Below are 18,381 nucleotides of genomic sequence, written 5' to 3'. Positions count from 1 at the left end.
CGACTGACACCCACCACGCCTGACTCTCTGTGCCGTTGAGCTGCTCTGACACGTGACCGCACGCGGAAGGATCTATTTCATTCCCGCCCGGCACTCAGAGACAGCCAGCCCCAGTCAGATTCAGATGAGTTCTGAATTCTGAATCTGATTGGCTGAGAGTGAGTCAGACTAGTAGTGAGACTGAGAGGCGGCCAGGACGGAGGCTAGCCTCCTGTGGAAGCGTATGGGGCGCATTGGAGAGCACTGCATTAGCACCTTTTCTCCTCTTGGTGGCAGTCTCTCAGCGTCCCATACACTTCCACAGTAGTCAATACATTCATATTGCGCAATGCAAGGACAGCCGGCTGTCCTTGTCTTGCGCAATATGAATGTATTGATGTAATAAGTTATTACTGTCGGTTTTAATAAAATTCACAGTGTTGACAATTTGGTGGAGGGGTGGGGGGGTCACCTTATTTTATAAAAAAAAAAATATGAAAAAAAAAAAAATTCTAATTTTTTTATTTCTCCAACATTGGTGTGTCCGGTCCACGGCGTCATCCTTACTTGTGGGAATATCTCTTCCCCAACAGGAAATGGCAAAGAGTCCCAGCAAAGCTGGCCATATAGTCCCTCCTAGGCTCCGCCCACCCCAGTCATTCTCTTTGTCGTTGCACAGGCAACATCTCCACTGAGATGGTTAAGAGTATGTGGTGTTTAGTTGTAGTTTTTTTTTTTATTCTACTATCAAGAGTTTGTTATTTTAAAATAGTGCTGGTATGTACTATTTACTCTGAAACAGAAAAAGATGAAGATTTCTGTTTGTGAGAGGAAGATGATTTTAGCAGACAGTAACTAAAATCGATTGCTGTTTCCACATAGGACTGTTGAGATGAAGTAACTTCAGTTGGGGGAAACAGTTAGCAGATTTTTCTGCTTAAGGTATGACTAGCCATATTTCTAACAAGACTGTGTAATGCTGGAAGGCTGTCATTTCCCCTCATGCGGACCGGTAAGCCATTTTCTTACAGAAAACAGAATAAAGGGCTTAATATGGGCTATAAAACTGGTAGACACTTTTATGGGCTAAATCGATTGCTTTATTTGGACATTTTATACATGTTTATGCTGATAATTCACACTTATAAACTTGGGGAACGTTTTTTAACGTCAGGCACTATGTTAGACACCTTTTCCAGTCAGGAAGGGCCTTCCCAGTTGTAGGCTGAGCCTCATTTTCGCGCCATTACTGCGCAGTTGTTTTTGAGTGCAAGACATGCAGATGCATGTGTGAGGACCTGAAAGTAGTTGGAAAAGTTCCTAGAAGGCGTCATTTGGTATCGTATTCCCCTCTGGGCTTGGTAAAGTCACAGCTAAGGCTGTAGCTGGGACTGTATAGGGGTTAAATCTGTAACCGGCTCCGTTTCGTTATTTTAAGGGTTAAAGCTCTGAAAATTGGTGTGCAATACTTTTAATGCTTTAAGACACTGTGGTGAAATTTTGGTAAATTTTGAACAATTCCTTCATATATTTTCACATATTCAATAATAAAGTGTGCTCTGTTTAAAATTTAAGAGACAGTAACGGTTTTGTTTTAAAACGGTTTTTGTGCTTTATTGACAAGTTTAAGCCTGTTTAACATGTCTGTGCCTTCAGATAAGCTATGTTCTATATGTATGAAAGCCAATGTGTCTCCCCCTTCAAAATTGTGTGATAATTGTGCCATAGCGTCCAAACAAAGTAAGGACATTACTGCCACAAATAATGAAATTGCCCAAGATGATTCCTCAGATGAAGGGAGTAGACATGGTTCTACATCATCTCCTTCTGTGTCTACGCCAGTTTTGCCCACGCAGGAGGCCCCTAGTACTTCTAGCGCGCCAATGCTTATTACCATGCAACAATTGACAGCTGTAATGTATAACTCCATAGCAAATATTTTATCCAAAATGCCTGCATATCAGAGAGAGCGCGATTGCTCTGTTTTAAACACTGAAGAGCAGGAGGGCGCTGATGATAATTGTTCTGTCATACCCTCACACCAATCTGAAGGAGCCATGAGGGAGGTTTTGTCAGATGTTGTGACATTTAAATTTAAATTAGAACATCTCCGCGCACTGCTTAAGGAGGTGTTATCTATTCTGGATGATTGTGACAACTTGGTCATTCCAGAAAAATTATGCAAGATGGACAAGTTCCTAGAGGTTCCGGTGCACCCCGACGCTTTTCCTATACCCAAGCGGGTGGCGGACATAGTGAATAAGGAGTGGGAGAAGCCCGGCATACCTTTTGTTCCCCCTCCTATATTTAAGAAATTATTTCCTATGGTCGACCCCAGAAAGGAGTTATGGCAGACAGTCCCTAAGGTCGAGGGGGCAGTTTCTACTCTAAACAAGCGCACTACTATTCCTATCGAAGATAGTTGTGCTTTCAAAGATCCTATGGATAAAAAATTGGAAGGTTTGCTTAAAAAGATTTTTGTACAGCAAGGTTACCTTCTACAACCCATTTCGTGCATTGTTCCTGTCACTACAGCAGCGTGGTTCTGGTTCGAGGAACTAGAAAAGTCGCTCAGTAGAGAGACTCCATATGAGGAGGTTATGGACAGAGTTCACGCACTTAAGTTGGCTAACTCTTTTATTTTAGATGCCGCTTTGCAATTAGCTAGATTAGCGGCGAAAAATTCAGGGTTTGCAATTGTGGCGCGCAGAGCGCTTTGGCTAAAGTCTTGGTCAGCGGATGTATCATCCAAGACAAAATTGCTTAACATCCCCTTCAAGGGTAAAACTCTCTTTGGACCAGAATTGAAAGAGATTATCTCAGACATCACTGGGGGAAAGGGCCACGCCCTCCCACAAGATAGGCCTTTCAAGGCCAAGAATAAGTCTAATTTTCGTTCCTTTCGTAATTTCAGGAACGGACCGGCCTCTAATTCTGCATCCTCTAAGCAAGAGGGTAATGCCTCACAGTCCAAACCAGCCTGGAAACCGATGCAAGGCTGGAACAAGGGTAAGCAGACCAAGAAGCCTGCTACCGCTAACAAAACAGCATGAAGGAGTAGCCCCCAATCCGGGACCGGATCTAGTGGGGGGCAGACTCTCTCTCTTTGCTCAGGCTTGGGCAAGAGATGTTCAGGATCCCTGGACGCTAGAAATAGTTTCTCAGGGTTATCTTCTGGAATTCAAGGAACTACCCCCAAGGGGAAGGTTCCACATGTCTCACTTATCCTCAAACCAAATAACGAGACAGGCGTTCTTACATTGTGTAGAAGACCTGCTAAAGATGGGAGTGATACACCCAGTTCCAATGACGGAACAAGGAATGGGATTTTACTCAAATCTGTTCGTAGTTCCCAAAAAAGAGGGAACCTTCAGACCAATTCTGGATTTAAAGATCCTAAACAAATTTCTCAGGGTACCATCGTTCAAAATGGAAACCATTCGAACGATTCTACCCACTATCCTCCAGGAAGGTCAATTTATGACTACCGTGGATCTAAAGGATGCGTACCTACATATTCCTATCCACAAAGAACATCATCAGTTCCTAAGGTTCGCCTTTCTGGACAAACATTACCAGTTTGTGGCCCTCCCATTCGGATTAGCCACTGCTCCAAGGATTTTCACAAAGGTACTCGGGTCCCTTCTAGCGGTTCTAAGACCGAGGGGCATTGCAGTAGTACCATACATGGACGACATTCTAATACAAGCGTCGTCCCTGTCAAAAGCAAAGGCTCATACAGACATCGTTCTGGCCTTTCTCAGATCTCACGGACGGAAGGTGAACATAGAAAAAAGTTCTCTGTCTCCGTCAACAAGAGTTCCCTTCCTGGGAACAATAATAGATTCCTTAGAAATGAGGATCTTTCTGACAGATGTCAGAAAGTCAAAACTTCTAAGCGCTTGTCAAGTTCTTCATTCTGTTCCACGTCCTTCCATAGCTCAGTGCATGGAAGTAGTAGGGTTGATGGTTGCAGCAATGGACATAGTTCCTTTTGCGCGAATTCATCTAAGACCATTACAACTGTGCATGCTGAAACAGTGGAATGGGGACTATACAGACTTGTCTCCAGTGATTCAAGTACATCAGAAGACCTGAGATTCACTCCATTGGTGGATATCCCTGGACCACCTATCCCAGGGAATGAGCTTCCGCAGACCAGAGTGGCTCATTGTCACGACCGACGCCAGTCTAGTGGGCTGGGGTGCGGTCTGGGAATCCCTGAAAGCTCAGGGACTATGGTCTCGGGAAGAGTCTCTTCTCCCGATAAACATTCTGGAACTAAGAGCGATATTCAATGCTCTCAGGGCTTGGCCTCAGCTTGCAAAGGCCAGATTCATAAGATTCCAATCAGACAACATGACGACTGTTGCGTATATCAATCATCAGGGGGGAACAAGGAGTTCCCTGGCGATGAAAGAAGTAACCAAAATAATACAATGGGCGGAGAATCACTCCTGCCATCTATCTGCGATCCACATCCCAGGTGTGGAAAACTGGGAAGCGGATTATCTGAGTCGTCAGACATTCCATCCGGGGGAGTGGGAACTCCACCCGGAGATTTTTGCCCAGTTGACTCAATTATGGGGCATTCCAGACATGGATCTGATCGCGTCTCGTCAGAACTTCAAGGTTCCTTGCTACGGGTCCAGATCCAGGGATCCCAAGGCGACTCTAGTGGATGCACTAGTAGCGCCTTGGACCTTCAACCTAGCTTATGTGTTCCCACCGTTTCCTCTCATTCCCAGGCTGGTAGCCAGGATCAAACAGGAGAGGGTCTCGGTGATCTTGATAGCTCCTGCGTGGCCACGCAGGACTTGGTATGCAGACCTGGTGAATATGTCATCGGTTCCACCATGGAAGCTACCTTTGAGACAGGACCTTCTTGTTCAGGGTCCATTCGAACATCCAAATCTGGTCTCCCTCCAGCTGACGGCTTGGAGATTGAACACTTGATTCTGTCAAAGCGTGGGTTTTCAGATTCGGTGATTGATACTCTGGTTCAGGCCAGAAAACCGGTAACTAGAAAGATTTACCATAAAATATGGAAAATATATATCTGCTGGTGTGAATCCAAGGGATTCCCTTGGAATAAGGTAAAAATTCCTAAGATTCTTTCCTTTCTGCAAGAAGGTTTGGATAAAGGATTATCTGCGAGTTCTCTAAAGGGACAGATTTCTGCTTTATCTGTCTTACTACACAAACGACTGGCAGCTATGCCAGATGTTCAAGCATTTGTTCAGGCTCTGGCTAGGATCAAGCCTGTTTACAGACCTTTGACTCCTCCCTGGAGTTTAAATCTAGTTCTTTCAGTTCTTCAAGGGGTTCCGTTTGAACCTCTACATTCCATAGATATTAAGTTGTTATCTTGCAAAGTTTTGTTTTTGGTTGCTATTTCTTCTGCTAGAAGAGTTTCAGAGTTATCTGCTCTGCAGTGTTCTCCGCCCTATCTGGTGTTCCATGCAGATAAGGTGTTTTTGCGTACTAAGCCTGGTTTTCTTCCAAAGGTTGTTTCTAACAAAAATATTAACCAGGAGATAGTTGTACCTTCTTTGTGTCCGAATCCAGTTTCAAAGAAGGAACGTTTGTTACACAATTTGGACGTAGTCCGTGCTCTAAAATTCTATTTAAAAGCTACAAAAGATTTCAGACAAACATCTTCTCTGTTTGTCGTCTATTCTGGTAAAAGGAGAGGTCAAAAAGCGACTTCTACCTCTCTTTCCTTTTGGCTTAAAAGCATCATCTGATTGGCTTACGAGACTGCCGGACGGCAGCCTCCTGAAAGAATCACAGCTCACTCCACTAGGGCTGTGGCTTCCACATGGGCCTTCAAGAACGAGGCTTCTGTTGATCAGATATGTAAGGCAGCGACTTGGTCTTCACTGCACACTTTTGCCAAATTTTACAAATTTGATACTTTTGCTTCTTCGGAGGCTATTTTTGGGAGAAAGGTTTTGCAAGCCGTGGTGCCTTCCGTTTAGGTAACCTGATTTGCTCCCTCCCTTCATCCGTGTCCTAAAGCTTTGGTATTGGTTCCCACAAGTATGGATGACGCCGTGGACCGGACACACCAATGTTGGAGAAAACAGAATTTATGCTTACCTGATAAATTACTTTCTCCAACGGTGTGTCCGGTCCACGGCCTGCCCTGGTTTTTAATCAGGCCTGATGAATTATTTTCTCTAACTACAGTCACCACGGTACCATATGGTTTCTCCTATATTTTTCCTCCTGTCCGTCGGTCGAATGACTGGGGTGGGCGGAGCCTAGGAGGGACTATATGGCCAGCTTTGCTGGGACTCTTTGCCATTTCCTGTTGGGGAAGAGATATTCCCACAAGTAAGGATGACGCCGTGGACCGGACACACCGTTGGAGAAAGTAATTTATCAGGTAAGCATAAATTCTGTTTTTTTTATTTTAAATAAATGCTGTAATTACATAGATTGGCCAGGGGAGGCACTGCCTCACCTGCCTCCTGTGACTGCACGTCACTGGTGTGCATGGAGAAATATGAATAGTGCTGTCCAGAAACACAATGCATGTTGCCCTCTGCACGCCCTGCAGCATGCGTAACTCATAAGTGTCCAGGAAAACATGGCTGAGGTGGCAACCCTAATTGTATATAGTGGTACTGTATAGTGACACTGTTTACCCCCCCCCCCATGCTGTAGTAACAAGCTCTGTAATTTGCTGGTTCCACAAACATACACACACACATACATGCATAAATACACACCCAGTGACATACATACATACACACACACAGTCACTTACATACATACATACATACACACACACACACACACACAGTCACATACACACACACACACACAGTCACTTACACACACACATACATACACACACACACATAAACACCAATGGGTATAACAGAAACACTAACTCCTGTAGTCAGAGACACTAGTGAAGCATCATGTCACACTCACATGATATCAGTGCAGGCAGTGGCAAGTCAACGATTTTATTGAAGCTGTTCCCCCAGCCTCATGGGCCCAGTCGTAGTTTAGCCCCTGTATGTATATATATATATATATATATATATATATATAATTTTGTATGCATTTATTTTATTCTAATTTTATTTATTTTTTGCTCAGCTATTGATTATTTTTATGTGAAATTTACATATTTTTTTTCTAGGCTGGTCGTCTATTGATAAGAAAGTTAATTGCAGAACAACTACAGATACCATGGGACAAAATTCTGCTGCAAAGGACAGCAAAGGGGAAACCTTTCCTTGCGGGTGATATTTCTGCTCAGCATCAGACCTATAACTTTAATGTTTCTCATCAAGGAGATTATGCTGTACTTGCAGCTGAGCCTGAACGCCAGGTTGGAATTGACATAATGAAAACTGATCTGCCAGGTACACACTAATATCCATTGTTATCATCCATTGTTTAAAAAAAATAAATGACACATTCTGATTCTAAGTGATAAAGTGTTTCTTTAAAATATGACACAAAACAAAAAGGCGTCCTGGTAGTGTAATACGGACTCTATAAATGTGTGAATGTGGGAAGAATCAAACAAAATTAAATATACTCATTCATTTTGATTCCTCACACATCGATACAGACCATATTACACTATTTGAGCGCCCTCTATTTGAGTTGCATTTTCAGAATTATTCCTTGCAAACCAGAGGATTTTGAAGAGGACCAGAGCTGATGTCAAGCATTATTGGAAGTTTTCCTATATATCATTTGTGCTCTGACACTGTCCATTTGGTAATTTTATTGTAGGGAATTTTATCATTTATACAAAAAAGTTGTTAAAGGGACAGTCTAGGCCAAAATAAACTTTCATGATTCAGATAGAGCATGTAATTTTAAACAATTTTCCAATTTACTTTTATCACCAATTTTGCTTTGTTCTCTTGGTATTCTTAGTTGAAAGCTTAACCTAGGAGGTTCATATGCTAATTTCTTAGACCTTGAAGCCCACCTCTTTCAGATTGCATTTTAACAGTTTTTCACCACTAGAGGGTGTTAGTTCACATATTTCATATAGATAACACTGTGCTCGTGCACGTGAAGTAATCTGGGAGCAGGCACTGATTGGCTAGACTGCAAGTCTGTCAAAAGAACTGAAAAAAGGGGCAGTTTGCAGAGGCTTAGATACAAGATAATCACAGAGGTTAAAAGTATATTATTATAACTCTGTTGGTTATGCAAAACTGGGAAATGGGTAATAAAGGGATTATCTATCTTTTAAAACAATAACAATTCTGGTGTAGACTGTCCCGTTAAATAATTTTTGCCCTTCTTGTATTGAACATTTTACGTTTGTGAAATTCACATGTTTAGGTCATTTTTGTGATAAATTGCTTGTATTTTAGGTGAGCTATTGCTAGTTTTGGTACATTTCAGTTAATTAATTTGGTAACTATAGTTTTACATTGAATTATTATTATTATCACATAATTTATTGTGTAGTTAAAGTTTCATGGAACCCAGAATTTCTATTTTATGGTTCAGGCACAGCATACAATTTTAAACAACTTTTTAATGTACTTCTATTGTTGGATTTGCTTAATTCTATTGGTATCCTTTGTTGACGAATCAGAAATGCACTACTGGGAGGTAGCTGAACACACTGAGTAAGCAAATGACAAGAAGCATACATGTGCAGCCACCAATCAGCAGCTAGCTCCCATTAGTGCATTGATGCTCCTGAACCTATCTAGGTATGCTTTTCATTAAAGCATACCAAAAGAATGAAGCAAATTGGATAAAAGAAGTAAATTAGAAAGTAGTTTAAAACTGTATGCTTTTTCTGAATCATGAAAGTTTAATTTTGACTTACATTTATAAATCGGTCTCTTTAAGAATGAATTCATTTAAATCTTATTAGCTTTATATGTTACTGTGGTTTATAGTAAATCAGTTTAAAATAGATTTCTATGTATTCAGTTATTTTTCATTTATTTTTTCAATAAGAATAATATTGTTGCTAGTAATAAATAAATGAGGTTGGTAATTGAATAAAAGATTTACAAAAAAATATTAGTAAGCTAAATTCCAATTAGATGTAATAACTTTATAAAGATATTTTAAAGAAATCAACTCTCGTGAGTTACATATTTTTAAGAATTTAGGATTTATAATATAGAATAAAAAAACAGAATTTATGTTTACCTGATAAATTACTTTCTCCAACGGTGTGTCCGGTCCACGGCGTCATCCTTACTTGTGGGATATTCTCTTCCCCAACAGGAAATGGCAAAGAGCCCAGCAAAGCTGGTCACATGATCCCTCCTAGGCTCCGCCTACCCCAGTCATTCGACCGACGTTAAGGAGGAATATTTGCATAGGAGAAACCATATGGTACCGTGGTGACTGTAGTTAAAGAAAATAAATTATCAGACCTGATTAAAAAAACCAGGGCGGGCCGTGGACCGGACACACCGTTGGAGAAAGTAATTTATCAGGTAAACATAAATTCTGTTTTCTCCAACATAGGTGTGTCCGGTCCACGGCGTCATCCTTACTTGTGGGAACCAATACCAAAGCTTTAGGACACGGATGAAGGGAGGGAGCAAATCAGGTCACCTAAATGGAAGGCACCACGGCTTGCAAAACCTTTCTCCCAAAAATAGCCTCAGAAGAAGCAAAAGTATCAAACTTGTAAAATTTGGTAAAAGTGTGCAGTGAAGACCAAGTCGCTGCCCTACATATCTGATCAACAGAAGCCTCGTTCTTGAAGGCCCATGTGGAAGCCACAGCCCTAGTGGAATGAGCTGTGATTCTTTCGGGAGGCTGCCGTCCGGCAGTCTCGTAAGCCAATCTGATGATGCTTTTAATCCAAAAAGAGAGAGAGGTAGAAGTTGCTTTTTGACCTCTCCTTTTACCAGAATAAACAACAAACAAGGAAGATGTTTGTCTAAAATCCTTTGTAGCATCTAAATAGAATTTTAGAGCGCGAACAACATCCAAATTGTGCAACAAACGTTCCTTCTTTGAAACTGGTTTCGGACACAGAGAAGGTACGATAATCTCCTGGTTAATGTTTTTGTTAGAAACAACTTTTGGAAGAAAACCAGGTTTAGTACGTAAAACCACCTTATCTGCATGGAACACCAGATAAGGAGGAGAACACTGCAGAGCAGATAATTCTGAAACTCTTCTAGCAGAAGAAATTGCAACTAAAAACAAAACTTTCCAAGATAATAACTTAATATCAACGGAATGCAAGGGTTCAAACGGAACCCCCTGAAGAACTGAAAGAACTAAATTGAGACTCCAAGGAGGAGTCAAAGGTTTGTAAACAGGCTTAATTCTAACCAGAGCCTGAACAAAGGCTTGAACATCTGGCACAGCGGCCAGCTTTTTGTGAAGTAACACAGACAAGGCAGAAATCTGTCCCTTCAGGGAACTTGCAGATAATCCTTTTTCCAATCCTTCTTGAAGGAAGGATAGAATCCTAGGAATCTTAACCTTGTCCCAAGGGAATCCTTTAGATTCACACCAACAGATATATTTTTTCCAAATTTTGTGGTAAATCTTTCTAGTTACAGGCTTTCTGGCCTGAACAAGAGTATCGATAACAGAATCTGAGAATCCTCGCTTCGATAAGATCAAGCGTTCAATCTCCAAGCAGTCAGCTGGAGTGAAACCAGATTCGGATGTTCGAACGGACCCTGAACAAGAAGGTCTCGTCTCAAAGGTAGCTTCCAAGGAGGAGCCGATGACATATTCACCAGATCTGCGTACCAAGTCCTGCGTGGCCACGCAGGAGCTATCAAGATCACCAACGCCCTCTCCTGATTGATCCTGGCTACCAGCCTGGGGATGAGAGGAAACGGCGGGAACACATAAGCTAGTTTGAAGGTCCAAGGTGCTACTAGTGCATCCACTAGAGCCGCCTTGGGATCCCTGGATCTGCACCCGTAGCAAGGAACTTTGAAGTTCTGACGAGAGGCCATCAGATCCATGTCTGGAATGCCCCACAGCTGAGTGACTTGGGCAAAGATTTCCGGATGGAGTTCCCACTCCCCCGGATGCAATGTCTGACGACTCAGAAAATCCGCTTCCCAATTTTCCACTCCTGGGATGTGGATAGCAGACAGGTGGCAGGAGTGAGACTCCGCCCATAGAATGATTTTGGTCACTTCTTCCATCGCCAGGGAACTCCTTGTTCCCCCCTGATGGTTGATGTACGCAACAGTTGTCATGTTGTCTGATTGAAACCGTATGAACTTGGCCCTCGCAAGCTGAGGCCAAGCCTTGAGAGCATTGAATATCGCTCTCAGTTCCAGAATATTTATCGGTAGAAGAGATTCTTCCCGAGACCAAAGACCCTGAGCTTTCAGGGATCCCCAGACCGCGCCCCAGCCCATCAGACTGGCGTCGGTCGTGACAATGACCCACTCTGGTCTGCGGAATGTCATCCCTCGTGACAGGTTGTCCAGGGACAGCCACCAACGGAGTGAATCTCTGGTCCTCTGATTTACTTGTATCTTCGGAGACAAGTCTGTATAGTCCCCATTCCACTGACTGAGCATGCACAGTTGTAATGGTCTTAGATGAATGCGTGCAAAAGGAACTATGTCCATTGCCGCTACCATCAACCCGATCACTTCCATGCACTGAGCTATGGAAGGAAGAGGAACGGAATGGAGTATCCGACAAGAGTCTAGAAGTTTTGTTTTTCTGGCCTCTGTCAGAAAAATCCTCATTTCTAAGGAGTCTATTATTGTTCCCAAGAAGGGAACCCTTGTTGACGGAGATAGAGAACTCTTTTCCACGTTCACTTTCCATCCGTGAGATCTGAGAAAGGCCAGGACAATGTCCGTGTGAGCCTTTGCTTGAGGAAGGGACGACGCTTGAATCAGAATGTCGTCCAAGTAAGGTACTACAGCAATGCCCCTTGGTCTTAGCACAGCTAGAAGGGACCCTAGTACCTTTGTGAAAATCCTTGGAGCAGTGGCTAATCCGAAAGGAAGCGCCACGAACTGGTAATGTTTGTCCAGGAATGCGAACCTCAGGAACCGATGATGTTCCTTGTGGATAGGAATATGTAGATACGCATCCTTTAAATCCACCGTGGTCATGAATTGACCTTCCTGGATGGAAGGAAGAATAGTTCGAATGGTTTCCATCTTGAACGATGGAACCTTGAGAAACTTGTTTAAGATCTTGAGATCTAAGATTGGTCTGAACGTTCCCTCTTTTTTGGGAACTATAAACAGATTGGAGTAGAACCCCATCCCTTGTTCTCTTAATGGAACGGGATGAATCACTCCCATTTTTAACAGGTCTTCTACACAATGTAAGAATGCCTGTCTTTTTATGTGGTCTGAAGACAACTGAGACCTGTGGAACCTCCCCCTTGGGGGAAGTCCCTTGAATTCCAGAAGATAACCTTGGGAGACTATTTCTAGCGCCCAAGGATCCAGAACATCTCTTGCCCAAGCCTGAGCGAAGAGAGAGAGTCTGCCCCCCACCAGATCCGGTCCCGGATCGGGGGCCAACATTTCATGCTGTCTTGGTAGCAGTGGCAGGTTTCTTGGCCTGCTTTCCCTTGTTCCAGCCTTGCATTGGTCTCCAAGCAGGCTTGGCTTGAGAAGTATTACCCTCTTGCTTAGAGGACGTAGCACTTTGGGCTGGTCCGTTTCTACGAAAGGGACGAAAATTAGGTTTATTTTTTGCCTTGAAAGGCCGATCCTGAGGAAGGGCGTGGCCCTTACCCCCAGTGATATCCGAGATAATCTCTTTCAAGTCAGGGCCAAACAGCGTTTTCCCCTTGAAAGGAATGTTAAGTAGCTTGTTCTTGGAAGACGCATCAGCCGACCAAGATTTCAACCAAAGCGCTCTGCGCGCCACAATAGCAAACCCAGAATTCTTAGCCGCTAACCTAGCCAATTGCAAAGTGGCGTCTAGGGTGAAAGAATTAGCCAATTTGAGAGCATTGATTCTGTCCATAATCTCCTCATAAGGAGGAGAATCACTGTCGACCGCCTTTATCAGCTCATCGAACCAGAAACATGCGGCTGTAGCGACAGGGACAATGCATGAAATTGGTTGTAGAAGGTAACCCTGCTGAACAAACATCTTTTTAAGCAAACCTTCTAATTTTTTATCCATAGGATCTTTGAAAGCACAACTATCCTCTATGGGTATAGTGGTGCGTTTGTTTAAAGTGGAAACCGCTCCCTCGACCTTGGGGACTGTCTGCCATAAGTCCTTTCTGGGGTCGACCATAGGAAACAATTTTTTAAATATGGGGGGAGGGACGAAAGGAATACCGGGCCTTTCCCATTCTTTATTAACAATGTCCGCCACCCGCTTGGGTATAGGAAAAGCTTCTGGGAGCCCCGGCACCTCTAGGAACTTGTCCATTTTACATAGTTTCTCTGGGATGACCAACTTGTCACAATCATCCAGAGTGGATAATACCTCCTTAAGCAGAATGCGGAGATGTTCCAACTTAAATTTAAATGCAATCACATCAGGTTCAGCTTGTTGAGAAATGTTCCCTGAATCAGTAATTTCTCCCTCAGACAAAACCTCCCTGGCCCCATCAGACTGAGTTAGGGGCCCTTCAGAAATATTAATATCAGCGTCGTCATGCTCTTCAGTATCTAAAACAGAGCAGTCGCGCTTACGCTGATAAGTGTTCATTTTGGCTAAAATGTTTTTGACAGAATTATCCATTACAGCCGTTAATTGTTGCATAGTAAGGAGTATTGGCGCGCTAGATGTACTAGGGGCCTCCTGAGTGGGCAAGACTCGTGTAGACGAAGGAGGGAATGATGCAGTACCATGCTTACTCCCCTCACTTGAGGAATCATCTTGGGCATCATTGTCATTGTCACATAAATCACATTTATTTAAATGAATAGGAATTCTGGCTTCCCCACATTCAGAACACAGTCTATCTGGTAGTTCAGACATGTTAAACAGGCATAAACTTGATAACAAGTACAAAAAACGTTTTAAAATAAAACCGTTACTGTCACTTTAAATTTTAAACTGAACACACTTTATTACTGCAAATGCGAAAAAACATGAAGGAATTGTTCAAAATTTACCAAATTTTCACCACAGTGTCTTAAAGCCTTAAAAGTATTGCACACCAAATTTGGAAGCTTTAACCCTTAAAATAACGGAACCGGAGCCGTTTTGAACTTTAACCCCTTTACAGTCCCTGGTATCTGCTTTGCTGAGACCCAACCAAGCCCCAAGGGGAATACGATACCAAATGACGCCTTCAGAAAGTCTTTTCTAAGTATCAGAGCTCCTCTCACATGCGACTGCATGCCATGCCTCTCAAAAACAAGTGCGCAACTTGCACACCAAATTTAGTTAAACACTAAAAAACTCTAAGCCATCTCCGTTGAGATGTTGCCTGTACAACGGCAAAGAGAATGACTGGGGTAGGCGGAGCCTAGGAGGGATCATGTGACCAGCTTTGCTGGGCTCTTTGCCATTTCCTGTTGGGGAAGAGAATATCCCACAAGTAAGGATGACGCCGTGGACCGGACACACCTATGTTGGAGAAAGGGACATTAAACTCCCTGCTTAAAATCCTTAAATCTAGCTCCTTCTAATCAATCAAAATCAAGTAAGCATGACTGTCTATGCCAACTTGTCAGCATACCCCAAACTGTTAAAAAAAGTGTTTTCAATAACAATGGTTTACCTGTGCTTGATGCGTGTATGCATGCCGCCATATTGTGACGTACGTTACACACAGGTACACCAGTCACATGACACCTCACGCATATTGTTCTGTTATGTATTCTGAACTGTGACTAATAGTAATAAGTATTTTCAACATAGTATTACATAAGTAAGTAAATGCATGGCTTCAGGCACAAGAATTGAAAGTAGCAAGCTCTGGGCAGGGAGGGGGAGATAAGTCCGGAAATAAAGGGTAAGCCTTGAATAGGAAAATGCAAGCTCCGGTTATATCAAATGGTTGCCGAGCACTCCTGACCCTGCAGTGCATAATACTGCACTGGGAGATCCTTAACCCTCCAGCCCGAAAGTTAGATTACTCCTTGTTCTCAAAGCGTGACTCCTGCTGTGGGCTAACACAAGGCAGCCCAGTCTGTCACTGCCAGGGAGCGTTTGCAAACTCCACAACTGCAGCCTGTTACCACCGTCTGGCATACTCTACATAATGGGGAGCATGTTCAAACTAATGTCAATCACTTAGCCCGCAGTAGGAGTTACGCTTTGAGCCCAAGGAGTAATCTAACTTTCGAGCTGGAAGGGTAAGGATCTCCCAGTGCAGTATTATGCACTGCAGGGTCAGGAGTGCTCGGCAGCCATTTGATACAACCGGAGCTTGCATTACCCTTTATTTCCGGACTGATCTCCCCCTCCCTCCCCAGAGCTTGCTACTTTCAATTCTTGTGCCTGAAGCCGCGCATTTACTTACTTATATAATACTATGTTGAAAATACTTATTACTATTAGTCACAGTTAAAACAATATCGCCACAAATACTGCAGCACACGCTTTGCATGAATCACATGTGCTGCTGCATGCATCACAGTGACCGTGTGCTGCAGATGTTATTCCTCTAAGCAGCAGAATACAATATGCGTGCGTGTCATGTGACTGGTGTACTTGTATGTAACGTACGTCACAATATGGCGGCATGCATACACGCATCAAGCACAGGTAAACCATTGTTATTGAAAATACTTTTTTTGAACAATTTGGGGTAAGCTGACAAGTTGGCATAGACAGTCATGCTTACTTGATTTTGATTGATTAGAAGGAGCTATATTTAAGGATTTTAGCAGGCAGGTGTTAAAATTCCCTTTAAGAGCACATTTTGAAAGAATATTTGATGGCTCTGATCATTGCAGAAAGGAGAAAAAATGCTTCAAAATATATAGTGATATTTATGAGCAAATAAGCCCTTATGAGGAAATAAGTAACAGTTTGAATAAGCTAAAAATTGAGAGAAAAATAAATGAAAAAAATAAAAATAGAGAAAAAGGTGATTTATAATGAACAGACAGAAATCAGTGAATGAGAAAATAGATTTAAAGGGATAGTCTAGTCAAAGTTAAAAAAAACTTTTATGATTCAGATAGGACATACAATTTTAAACACCTTTTCATTTTACTTTTATCATCAAATTTGCTTTGTTCTCTTGGTATTCTTAGTTGAAAGCTAAACCTAGGTAGGCTCATATGCTAATTTTAAGCACTTGAGGGACACTTCTTATCTCAATGCATTTTACAGTTTTTCACAGCTAGAGGACGTTAGTTTCTTGTGTGTCATATAGACAACATTGTGCTCATAAATAAAAATAGAGAAGCGCTCAACCTAGGAACGAACAATAGCATAATAGCTTGTTCTATGGCTAGTTACCACCCAAGAAGGAGCCTCTTTTGCTCAACATGTGCCTTTCACAGAGAAGAACTTTCCGGATGCATATCAGTCTGATCCTGACTTCACAGTACAGTCCAGCCCCGAAATACCAGGCAATCCCCCTCTAAACGAGAAAAACAGCAAAACCCCAGACGTACAGATTCGGCTTATTGTGGGCCTCATTAGTGAGGTGCAGCCATATCCCTCTAGGCACACTGAGCAACGGGTCCACGTATGGATTCCCGCATCACACTTAGGGAGACTTCCCTAAGTGTCATAATTTGCATAAATAAAAAGAGAGAAGCACTCAACCTATGAACGAACAATAGCATAATACCTTGTTCTATGGCTCATTACCACCCAAGAAGCAGCCTCTTTTTGCTCAACATGTGCCTTTCACAGAGAAGAACTTTCCTGAAGCATATCAGTCTGATCCTGACTTCACAGTACAGTCCAGCCCCGAAATACCACAAAAATAAAATTCAATCAAATTAATATTTACAAAAAAAGGAAAAGAATTTTTTTTTTTTTTTTTTTTTTTTTACTCGCATTACAAATATATTTATATATTCACACAAAAGAACAAGCTTTCTTGAACTGAAAGATATTAATGATAAGATATTAATGATAGGATATTAATGATAGGATATTAATGATAGAATATCCCACAGGCATTGTAATTAGAAATAAGTTAAAAAAAACTGATGATGTTATCGGTTGGTAACAGAACTGTGCTGCGTCTGTGACTTTAAACTAGATAAGAAGCTCTATATCTGTATACATATAACCTGGGACAGTAACAGAGCCCCAGTACAACATAACTAGCTTCAAGTGATGTAAAGACTGTATAGCCAATAGTCAATCAGACATAGATATCATTATATGAGTTTATGAAAAGGTTAAAGGCCTTATTCTTAATCTGATATGTCCAGAATCTAGCTCCACCCAGGGCCCTTGGGTTGGCGCCAGTTCCCAACATCCTTTAGACGAGTACCCATATAATATCTATTGTTGAAATACATATACCCTTTGCTAGAGTTATACTATAAGAGAACACTGTATAGATTGTTTTAAACGGCCAATCTCGCAAACAAAAGTAGAACCAAAAATGGCTTTGTCTCAATCACTATTACCACCGATCACAACAACTGGAAATAATACTGTGGGAATTAGAACTATTGATGCAAGTGTAATTAATTGTGGTATATTTCAAGGAAACCACGCATTTAGTTCCTGACTGTAAAGTAAGTAGTCAGGGAACTATAAGGTGATGGGGGGGAAAAAAGGATGTGGAGCCACCCGCACTAATATGTGATATCATAATGATAAATATACCAGGAGGTCATACATAGCTCTATACTGACTATACAGGTGTAGCATAAAAGTTAAATAGCTGGCTTTAAGATATCCATAAGGGAGTTCAGAGCAAATGAAAGGCTATATCTCTAGACTCACACTAGAACATTTATGGCTTGTATATAGATAAAAAATATATTATTTTGACTCCTCAATGGTATAACTGCATTAACAAAGTAAAGAGAAAATAATACTCTCAATGACACGGTCATAGAAAAGGTAGGCAGACATAAAGCGCAAGAAAGGAAGATATGTAGATGGTGTATATGTGGACTTATAGAGCTGGGTGTATTAGCTTATAAACAGAAAAGCTGACATATATAGCAATAAAGGGATACATATCACAGTATGCCAAGTACAGTGTGTAGAGGGCACAATACTCACAGTGGAGGGGAAAGAAAAAGAACATTTAAAACATATATTAATAAAAAGCTTTTTCATAGAATTATAGGAGTCTAGACAACTCATGAAGGTTTGCATATATTGAAAATAAATAAAATAGCAGGGCTATCCATTTCCCCCATCACACAAAAACATTAATGGGCAAAGATTAAGTATTGACTCCCCTCTGGTGGTAAGAAGCAGTAACGGCATCTTCTATGTAATTATATTCATTTTACTCAGGTGATAGAAAACTATAGGGCATGGAAAGGCCACTCAACTAAATGATTAAGAGAAATGAAATGTTAA

The 18,381-nt window shown here is 41.8% G+C and overlaps 1 protein-coding gene across 2 annotated transcripts in view; it reads left to right on the top strand.

Moving 5' to 3' along the window:
* AASDHPPT (aminoadipate-semialdehyde dehydrogenase-phosphopantetheinyl transferase) overlaps positions 1-18,381 on the top strand; it is a 402,028-nt gene that overhangs the window by 48,194 nt on the left and 335,453 nt on the right. For both annotated transcript variants that reach the window (XM_053708568.1, XM_053708567.1), the window contains exon 2: positions 7,139-7,364. In XM_053708568.1, the coding sequence (XP_053564543.1) occupies positions 7,139-7,364 (226 nt within the window). The remainder of the gene's footprint in view (positions 1-7,138; positions 7,365-18,381) is intronic.

This window comes from Bombina bombina, chromosome 3 (genome assembly GCF_027579735.1).
Source record: "Bombina bombina isolate aBomBom1 chromosome 3, aBomBom1.pri, whole genome shotgun sequence".
Taxonomy (NCBI): Eukaryota; Metazoa; Chordata; class Amphibia; order Anura; family Bombinatoridae; genus Bombina; species Bombina bombina.
This window is presented reverse-complemented; position numbering and strand designations above follow the sequence as displayed.